Source organism: Chanodichthys erythropterus, chromosome 22 (genome assembly GCF_024489055.1).
Source record: "Chanodichthys erythropterus isolate Z2021 chromosome 22, ASM2448905v1, whole genome shotgun sequence".
In the NCBI taxonomy this organism is placed as follows: domain Eukaryota; kingdom Metazoa; phylum Chordata; class Actinopteri; order Cypriniformes; family Xenocyprididae; genus Chanodichthys; species Chanodichthys erythropterus.
This window is the reverse complement of record NC_090242.1, coordinates 10,052,005-10,062,825: the sequence shown is the minus strand read 5'-3', so window position 1 is coordinate 10,062,825 and position 10,821 is coordinate 10,052,005. Positions and strand designations below refer to the sequence as shown.

At 37.4% G+C, this 10,821-nt stretch overlaps 1 protein-coding gene across 3 annotated transcripts in view; it reads left to right on the top strand.

Annotated features, from left to right (window-relative positions):
- The first annotated feature begins 658 nt into the window (after positions 1–658).
- fnip1 (folliculin interacting protein 1) overlaps positions 659–10,821 on the top strand; it is a 33,043-nt gene continuing 22,880 nt past the window's right edge. For 2 of the 3 annotated variants that reach the window (XM_067375490.1, XM_067375488.1), the window contains exon 1: positions 659–856. In XM_067375490.1, the coding sequence (XP_067231591.1) occupies positions 768–856 (89 nt within the window). In that variant the 5' untranslated portion in view covers positions 659–767. Of the gene's footprint in view, positions 857–2,904; positions 5,611–10,821 lie in introns of those variants that run through there. The other variant, XM_067375489.1, reaches the window with a different exon arrangement.

Below are 10,821 nucleotides of genomic sequence, written 5' to 3'. Positions count from 1 at the left end.
ATAAATATAAGTTTCATAATTTCGACTTTGTGTCATAGTTATGACGTACTAAATCATATTGGTGACATACTTAGTCATAATTATGAGATTAAAAATACCAACTCATCATGCTTTTGTCATAATTATTACGAAAAAAATAAAAATTATGATATACTAGTATAATTATGACAAGTCATTATGAGATAAAAAAGTCAAAATTAGACTTTTATGTCATAATTTCGACTTTTTAAACCTCTTAAATTTGACTTAGTGTGTCATAATTTCAACTTTGTTTCAAAATTATGACATACTAAGTTATAGTCGTGACATACTTATGAGATTTTACTTACAATTATGAGATTAAAAATACTGTCATCATTATGAGATAAAAAAAGAGTCGAAATTAGACTTTTATGTCATAAATATCTCATAAATATGATTTAGTGTGTCATAATTTCGACCTTTTGTGTCATAATTATGATTTATGATCTGTGGCGGAAATTGATTTTCATAATATAGATGAAATGCATCGGATTTAAATTCAACCCCAAAACATCAACACAGCCATTCTGACCACGTGGTCCATAAACAAAAATATCAGCCAATCAGGAACGCGGAGGGGAGCGCAGCAATAAATCGACCAATCGGAGCGCAGTGGCGTTGCCAAGCAGCTCGTGTGACTAATGGCAGTCATATGACTGTCCCACAAATGGAGTCCGTTCGCTGGAGTGGAGTGTTCCTCAGGAACTGAACACAAACGGGCTTTTCCTCCAGACTGAGGGTCGATTATGGCCCCCACGCTGTTCCACAAGCTCTTCAACAAGAGAAACGCGCTCTCACCGCCCGCGAGATGCAGCAGAGAGGACGCGGTGTTCAGGTACGCGTCGACGAGCTTCCGGAGACACTCGCTCGAATCTGTTCTGTGGATGTGTGTGTGTTTTAGCTGAGGGTCGTGGTGTGTGTGTGTGTGTGTGTGTGTGTGTGTGTGTGTGTGTGTGTGTGTGTGTTGTGTTGTGTTGTGTTGTGTGTGTGTGTTTATATCAGCTCTCCTCCATCTGGAGCTTGACGCGATCGCTTCAGTCGACCGTTTGTTGGCGCGCGTCACTGATTTCCTCTAAACGTGTGATTTATTCCTCAGAGCTTGTGTTATTGTGTTGTATTTAACGCGATGTTGTTGACCGCCATGGAGGCCAGATTTAGTGAATTTAATGTTGGTGATGATGATAAAAGCGTCTCGTGTTTGTCTGATAAGCCGCTGACGTGCGCGAGCGAGACTGGCACGTGACCGTGTCATCAAACCGCCTCGTGCTGTCGATGGATTCAGCTCCATTCCTTTTGCTTCAATTCCTTCATTCCTTTTAGATTAATTTCTTCATTCCTGCAGGTGTTTATTAAACCCATCATGTGTTGACTGTGAGGATGATCTGCTGCAGGAAGCTTCTGCAAACTCATTTCTGCTTCATACTGACATCATCTTTAGCTTGTTTAGAGTGTTAGATTATAAGCTTTTGGAAATAAGTTAAGGATTTAAATGATCTTTTTGACGAGCAGTGGCAGTATTTTGAAAAATTCAGTATTCAAAATAACACCCTAGAAAAGTGGGGTTTTGGACAATATTGGCATGAATCCTTTTTAATTTGTGATAATTTTGCACTGATGAGGGACAACACAAACTACGAAATCATATTTTATTACATAAACAGTTTATACATAGAGAAAAATTAAATTTGATTAATCAAAATATCCAGCATTAGCAGCTATCTGACCTAAACTGGGTTCTGATTGGTTCATTGTATTCTAAACTTAATTGGCAATCAATTGTTGGTTTTATATTCGCACATTCGGACTTCTGATAAATTCAGACTTTCCAATAAATGTGCAGCGACATGATATTATGATATAACTTACAACATTTTTCACAGTCGATCAAAATAGGCAAGTGTTGTTTTAATGGCATATTTACTTGTGAAAGTCCACTGAATGTCCAATGTAGTGTGATTAACAATGCTATTGAATATGGATGTCCGAATGTGCGAATATAAAACCAACTTTACCGAAGTGCTATTAAGGTGTGCTGCCCCAAAAATCTTTTACAAACCTGGGCCAAGTTTAACCAGTAACCAGCATCACAGCTGGCAAAGGGGCATGTCTGACTTTGACATACTGCCATTATTATGTAAATGAAAATTATTATTGCTGGTCTAATGTCAAGTTACATTAATTTATTTGCACCAAAAAAAATGAGGATTTATGCTGATATCGTCCAAAACCACACTTTGCCAGGGGTGTTTCCAAACCTTTGGAGGGCTATATATATATATATATATATATATATATATATATATATATATATATATATATATATAATTTCTGACCTTTCTTCATCTGAAAATCACACATTTAAATTTCCTTCATGCAGCGTGTCCAGATGTCAAGATAAAATTAAATTAATTATTTGTTAAGGGAACAGATTAAAATGACAAATTATGATCTCAACTTACATCTTGATTTTTAGCTGTTTTAGTTTATCTTACATAATTTTAAACCATTTTGTGCCCTTTCTTTTAAGGTGTGTGAAACTGAAACATTTTCTCAAAATCAAGATGAAATAAAGTAAAGGAAGGCGTGACATTGTCGGCAGAAATGTGTCCGGTCAAATAAAATACTGTAGTGAGTGGCTGTGGATTGATAATGAACATGTTCTGTTGTGAAATATTTCAGCACGCATTGAAAAAGTGTGCACATGCTGTCAAACCGTATCCTGTATAATCAGCCACACTGTTATCTGGAGATGTGCTGGTATCCGCGCAGGCTGTTAAATGGGGTCAACCACTAAAAATATGTGTTGTCAGATTCACTAGTATCACATGTTAGACGCGTTGAAGTTATCTTGATCGTGACAGCGGGTATATGAAACACAGGTCACTGCTGTACTGGAGCGTGACCTCTTGACCTCATGACCCCGTCCCGATCTGCTCCGCACCGCTCTCTCTCCTCACATATGTTGAGCTGTAGCATGCATTCGTCTTCATCACGGAGATGCTTTCAGCAGGGTGTTCAGCTCATGCTGTCAGTGTGTTGTTGTGAAGATGGTCGTGTTGAAGGAGCCGGAGCACCTCGGACCCGCTCTCAGGAGCCTCTCGCGTTTCTTGTTCTTTGGCAGGACAGATTGTTCCTGATTGAGGCGAAAGCTTTTGTGCTCTGAAGAGACCCTCCGCTCCATCCTCCTCACTCACGTCAGACGCGCTTCTGGAGTAAATATAATGTTTTTCATGCAATCCTACCGACTCAGGCCATTACAGATGAGGTTTAAAATAACGAACCGTTCATTGGCTATTGTTTATGTAATCAGCTTTTAAATTCACAATTCCATTTTTTTTTTTATTTGAAGAAAAAAAAACATTCTGGATTAAATTTTAATAATAAAAAATGATGTCAAAACAATTGAATTAATCACTTTTACAATATAATAACTAGAGCTGCACAATTAATCGTCAAAAGATGATCTCAATTCAATCCTATTCTTAAAGTAATCAAATTTATTTTATTTAAAAAAATAAATTAAATTTAAAATTAAGTTTTAATGTAATTCTTTGAAAAGTACATTCATCCATGCCCTTTGATTTATTCATCCAAAATTTGACATTCTGCATTATACAGTAAATTATTATTGTCTGGAAGTGTGTGTTTCTGTGCGCTCATGACCGGAGAGAGTGTGTCAGATGATGAGATGATTCATGATGACAGCATGTCATTCCTTCACTGCTGGATCATGTGAGTGATGATTGTGATGATTGTGGTTTGGCAGTCAGTAGTTGTTATTACAGTACAAGAAGTTATTTACAAGGTTTATTTACCCTTTTACTAAAGATTAATCATTAAAAGATTGCAATCTCACTTCAGACACCCAAACCTGAATGACAGTCTATACCTTTGAAAAAATCACAGTGAACATTCAGATCTGCGTTGGCACTTTTTGTCATGTATGAAACAGCTTTTCAGCTGCACAGTAACCACACTGTTCAAACATGTATCTGTCACTGAATGATTCATTCAAGAGATTCCTTTAAAAACTCAAGGCAATGAAACAAGAGAAGTATTTATGAGCGAGTCATTCATTCAAACCATTTTGTCAGATTCATTAAACCTTGTAAATAGACTGCAGCAATTAATATTTTGTCAGAACCTATAGTTAATAGTAATGTTATTTTGTTAATTTGTATGTTCAGAATCGTGGGAAAGGCAAAAAAAAAAATTGATTCTCAATTTATTCAGAATCATGCACTGCACTCGCAAACAAATCAAAAATCACAAACAATCAGAAGAGCATGTGGGCGGAGTCTCTGTAGGCGCGCTGCACTCGCATTTAAATCAATCAAAAATCACAACCAATCAGAAGAGCACGTGGGCGGAGTCTCTCTGCAGGTGCACTGCACTAGCAACCAAATTAATCCAAAATCACAGCCATCCAATCAGAAGAGCGCGTGGGTGGAGTCTCTCTGCAAGAGCAATCAAATCAATCAAAAATCACAGCCATCCAATCAGAAGAGAATGTGGGCGGAGTCTCTCTGCAAGTGCACTGCAAATTTACAACCGGCAAGTCAGTCGGACTTAAAGCAAAAAAAAAAAAAAAAAAAATTTGAGTCGGTCCTAAATTGACAGGGTCGGTCGGGTTACGGCAAACAAAAATATTTTTAAGGATGGCCTTATTAAAGATCTGAGGTGAAATATCCATTGTCACCTTCAGTACGACTACAAAGGTCACGCAAAATGATATTCAGACTCGCATTCAATGAAATAAAGCACATAATCAGCACCTAAGATTATCATTGTCATATTTGTATGTTGTTATTCCAGTTGCGATTGACGTCACAGAAATGGAAACCATTTCTAAAATAGAATCGTTGCATATTGTTGTCGTGGCTGTTTGGACAAAAACTCTGACTAACATGGAAAAGAAGCCTTTTATCGCGTGTCAGGTGACTTGTGTCTGGTTAGGACACAGTGAAATGGGTTTGGGATGACATGAGTGTGAGTTGATGACAGAATATTCATTTTTGGGTGAACTAACCCTTTAATGTTTTATGAATTAATTTGATTGAACATCCTTTTGATTATTCAAATGTCATTAATAAAATGGAAAAAACAAGAGGTCCGGCTTGTCTTGTTGTTGTAACACTGCTTCAGTGATGCTGTAACTGTGCCGTTGACCAGCAGCTGTGCTCCTTCACTACTGAAGTTCAGCTATTATTGTCCCGTCGGCTCTGGTTAAGCGAGCTGATAGGAATCCGGCCTGGAAACATTCCCACTGCATGCATTCAGAAAGGGCTAGCGGACAGGAACTGCGTCACGGTCTGGATGGTTTCTTTATGTAACGGCCGCTCGCTCCCAACATGATCTGCGCTGACCTCCACTCACAGGGAGAGCGCTGGAGAGGACGCGCCGCACTTTCTTCAGTTTCACCATGTCCGACTGCGTCTCCGCATGTCTTTGTCCCGCCGCTGTCCAGCTCGGCCTGGAGGTCACCTCACAGTCTCATGTTGTTTTGGGAATTTAGTTCAGCGCTATTCTTAGCAGCTGCGGACTAGCGAGGATGGGGAAGCGCGCGGGTTCAGTCGCACAGAAGCCCAGGTACCTGCCGCCCACTTGGGTTTGCAGTCGCTGCTTGTAGCTGCTGTAGTGACAGAGGTTTTGCTGTACAGTTGTTGTGTGTGTCCTCCTCGCTGATGATGATCGGTCTTGTTGTGTAACGGCCGGGAGATTACGGTCAGCAGCTTAAGGACTCCTCATTCTGAAGCAGTGCCAACAGGCTCACTGTCAAGCCGTCTAGATCTTGTCGCCCTCGCTGTCACCTGTCCTTCCCCCTGAAAACAGCTAATCCACTGTAATGAGGACAGATAACCTTCTCATTCCAGTGTTATGTGGAAAAAATGGCAGTCGATATTACTAATGATAATGATGATGATGATATTTATTATTAGTAGCAGGAAACAATTGTTGCAATTGTTAATTAATGCTGTTTTTCAAACAAAAAAACAGTTCCAGCAGTGTTGGGTGTAATGCATTACTAAGTAATTTAATTACTTTTCCCTTAAAAGGATAAAGTAAAGGATTACTCTAATTTTTCTATAATTTAATTACAGTTACTTGTGATGTAATTGCATTAAATACTTTATAGACTAAAAAGAATTGAGGTAAAATCACAGAATAGTAAAAAAAAAAAAAGTTTCAGTAAAGGAAGAACCAAAACTAATAGGGCTGAGTATAATAGAGAGTAATAATCAACATTAATATTCAGGGAACTTCTCTTTTCTTGCTTTCTGTGTAATTCAGTCACAATTTGAAGAAAAGCTTTTGATTTTCGTGAGACTTTGACTTTTCCTGCTTCACACTTCAGTACAAATGTTCCCAACTTTAACAAAAATCTATTTCTTGATGACTTGATATTTTATAATAGTAATTCCATAGTGACTGAATATACATTAAAAAGCAAAACGTGTAAAAACAAATAAATAAATTAAATAATAAATTAATTAATTAATAAATAATAAATAGGAAGTGGAAATGGCTAACAAGCCAATAAGTGCTCCTCTGCTGCCATCTACTGGTTATAGTGGTAATTTCATTTTTTTTATATAAAATAAATAAAAAAATTATATATATATATATATTTTTTTTTTTCGGAGCCCTGCAAATGACATGCAGGAGAATAAAAGTAAATGGTTTGCACGATTTATTTAAGCATTCCCTCGATTTTTTTTTTTAAATCATGCGCGCTATTTACTGTTTCGTTCCCTCGATTTGCTAAATCATGCGCACAATTGAGCAAATCGACAGGATGAAATAGTAAATTGTGCGCATGATTTAGTAAATCAAGAGAACAAAATAGTAAATTGTGTGCATGATTTAGCAATTTGAGGGAATGAAATGGTAAATAGTGCACATGATTTTAGCAATTCAAGGGAACGAAATGGTAAATAGTGCACATGATTTAACTAATGTTATGTTCTTGTAAACATGTTTTTCAAAATGGATTTATGTATTTACACTTACCTTCGTCTGAGGTAAATCTCTCAGAAATGACCGAAGGTCAAGCAGCCCCTCACACATGGCTGATATGTATACATATTTATTATATTTTTACTTATATCATTAAATAAAGTTGTTATTATAATAAAAAAATGCATTATATTTAAATTGTTATTTTTAAATAATACTGCCAGCTGATAGGGCTCTCTGTATGTTTACAGCATTAAGTTAGGTGAGTTGTTTTTTTCTTGAGAAAAATTAATGCCTACCTTGTGTAGCCTAGCTAATATTTATCCAAATGAGTCAATATTAAATCAAATCACAATAATAATTAAATAATAATAATTGAATAAAAATAATAAAAAAGTGTAGCTTACCAGAAATTGTAGCCTACCATGTAAACATTCTAACATGTCACTAAACCTAATAAAATTCAGCTTAGTTACTAAAATGTTTTGACAATCACAATACACTTAATGTGATGCAATAAAACTTTTTTTTTTTTACTTTTTTTACGACCTACCGACCATTTTTTTATTTTTTTACGGCAAACCAAAATATTTTTAAGGATGGCCTTAGCCACGACCAATTGTAGCAATAAAATACATGTTCTTATAGGTATTCAAGATTATTTTATTAATCATCTGGCATGCGATGAGCATCTCGGTTATGCGTTTCATCCACTTTTGACGCACTTGGTCCTCCGCTCGACCAGGAACTCTGTGCAATCCGTATGGCCGTAAACATGGGCAGTCAATGTGCAACAAAGGTTTGTGGATTACACAAACTGTTTTATTCCAGGCCTGTAGTTTTGTGCTGTTGTATAAACAACCAACCACACAACACGCTCTGCCTGGCATCACTGGACAGCATACGTACTAAAAAAACTATATAGCTAACATCTGCTACAGCCTACGGGACCAACACGCTACTTCTGCTACTTCCTTAGCAGCAAGGCACGCAGTAATGGCAGCACTGCTTTACATCCGTGTTTCGCCGGATTTGTCTATTTGCCACCTGATGTCACCTGATGGAGTTTGGGTTCCTTGCCGCTGTCGCCTTTGGCTTGCTTAGTTGGGGACACTTGACATTTGATATTCAATAGTATTATTGACATTTATTCAACAGTGCTTCTGATCTGCCTGCATTGACACTATTATTTAAGAGCTGCTGTGCAGCCAAATTATGTACCAGTTATCACTGTAAAGCTGCTTTGACACAATCTGCATTGTAAAAAGCGCTATATTAATAAAGGTGACTTGACTTGACTTAAATAGTGCACGTGATTTAGCAAATCAAGGGAACGAAATAGTAAATAGTGCACGTGATTTAGCAAATCAAGGGAACGAAATAATAAATAGTGCACGTGATTTAGCAAATCAAGGGAACGAAATAGTAAATAGTGCACGTGATTTAGCAAATCAAGGGAACGAAATAGTAAATAGTGCGCGTGATTTAGCAAATCAAGGGAACGAAATAGTAAATAGTGCACGTGATTTAGCTAATCAAGGGAACGAAATAGTAAATAGTGCACGTGATTTAGCTAATCAAGGGAACGAAATAGTCAATAGTGCGCGTCATTTAGCAAATCAAGGGAACGAAATAGTAAATAGTGCACGTGATTTAGCAAATCAAGGGAACAAAATAGTAAATAGTGCACATGATTTAGCTAATCAAGGGAACGAAATAGTAAATAGTGCACATGATTTAGCTAATCAAGGGAACGAAATAGTAAATAGTGCGCGTCATTTAGCAAATCAAGGGAACGAAATAGTAAATAGTGCACATGATTTAGCTAATCAAGGGAACGAAATAGTAAATAGTGCGCGTCATTTAGCAAATCAAGGGAACGAAATAGTAAATAGTGCGCGTGATTTAGCAAATCAAGGGAACGAAATAGTAAATAGTGCGCATTATTTAGCAAATCGAGGGAACGAAATAGTAAATAATCTAAAATATTTGAGTATTTCTGCTACAATACCATGGTTACAGTTAGCGTTACTACATTAAAAACATGCTGAATGTTGGTGATTTGTGGAATGAAAAGCCTTGTATAACTTGTTCATTCATGGCGCAATGCTTCTCCTGGTTCATACGTCAGAGCTGTTTGATCTGATTTCTGTGGTTTATAACAGAGAATTCTGCACTGAATTTGAAGGCTTCTCACTAGATCTCTCTGTGATGTTCTCTGGCGAATTCAAACGCTTTCTCGCGGGATCTCCTAGTGCTGTATAGTAACAGTGTTGCGTGATCGAGATTGCCTGCGAGAAAATGTTCTGATGTTTCTCGTATGCAACAGAAATGGCAGCTCTTATCAGTTGGCCAACGTGATATTGGCACCAGTGCAACCTCTAATAAAATTTAGTCGCACGGTAGGAAAATGGTCGCAAAATGCAACCCTTTGGTCGTAGCCTGGAGCCCTGACGACTGAATGTTTGATATCCTGGAGAGTCGGATGGCTGCTGTAAAGCAAATATATATGATATCTGATCACTGTTTAATTTAAAGATGGTGAATAACAATAATAATGGTAAAATAAAAATTTCATTTTTTATTCAGTATTTTTTAAAATGTATTTATTAAATTATTTAAGTGCAGCGTACTTTGACAAAAAACAATTAAAGTTGAAATAAATTCATAGTAAAGGTTTAAAGTTTATGCAGGCTACAAATACACTCAGAGGATATCACAGCGGGATTCGCCAAAGTTTGTTTAAATGCATATTTGCTAAATGTCAACAGTATTTGATAAAGTGTACTAGTTGATGACTGTCTATTACTAATAATAGAAAGGTAAACGTATGTCTGTTTCTTTCTTTAACAGTTCTGTCTAATTTACAAGACAACTGGTAAAGACCGTAAACTTGTGAAGATGGAAAATGGGAGCTCAAGTCCTGGCATTCTCAGCTCTGTAAAAATAAAAGTCCCGCTTATGACAGCCAAACAGAAAAAACTGATCGGCTGGTACTGATAATTAAAAAGTGCCAAATACCGGCCTTGGCGATGCATCGGCCGTAAATCATGCATGATATCATGTGTATATCTGTCACTGGCCACTAGTTATTATGAGCTTAAGACGAGGATGTCAGAAGGTTGAGATCAGTATTTGGTCAGTTCTTCAGATCAGCTGTGAGGATTATGGTCTGTGATTGGGTTTTCATAATTTGAGGTTGTGTGTCATGTTGTTTTTGTGTTCAGCTATATTTTGTGTTTGTGTGTGTGTGTGTGTGTGTGTTCGGTTGCCTGTAGTGAAGTTATTCTTGGCTCATTTGAGGAATGTTGAAGTCTCTCACTGCTATGTAGTGTTTAAGCAAAGCCCCGAGTGTGTGTGTCTTAAACAACACTCAGATGGCAAGTCATTCACAATGACGCTGTTGTTTGTCTCGATTCCTGATAAAGCTAATGATGTGGACGGAGTATGAGTCCAGTCGTTGGGAATGTGACGAGTAAACAGCCTTGCGCTCGCCGCCTTTCTTCACCTGGCCTGATGCAGAGCACAGAAATAGACGAGCCTTTATCCAGCACACGGCTGGTGCGAGAGCTGTTAGACAGGGTCCCGCGGGTCCTTAAAAACTCTTAAATTCAGTTGTATCAAATTTAAGAGCCAAAAATATCTTAAAAGGTATAAGAAAATCTTTTTCATTTCAAGAGGTCTTAAATTTGGGGAATCGTGATTGTTAAACTACGATTTAATTGTCAATGCGGCACTGTTGCTTTTTCTACAGATTCACGTTTTCAGTGTTTGCGTTCTGGTGAGCATCGACGGTTTCTATTTACGATGCGTTTTACAGCTTTGAACAATGTAGCCAATCAC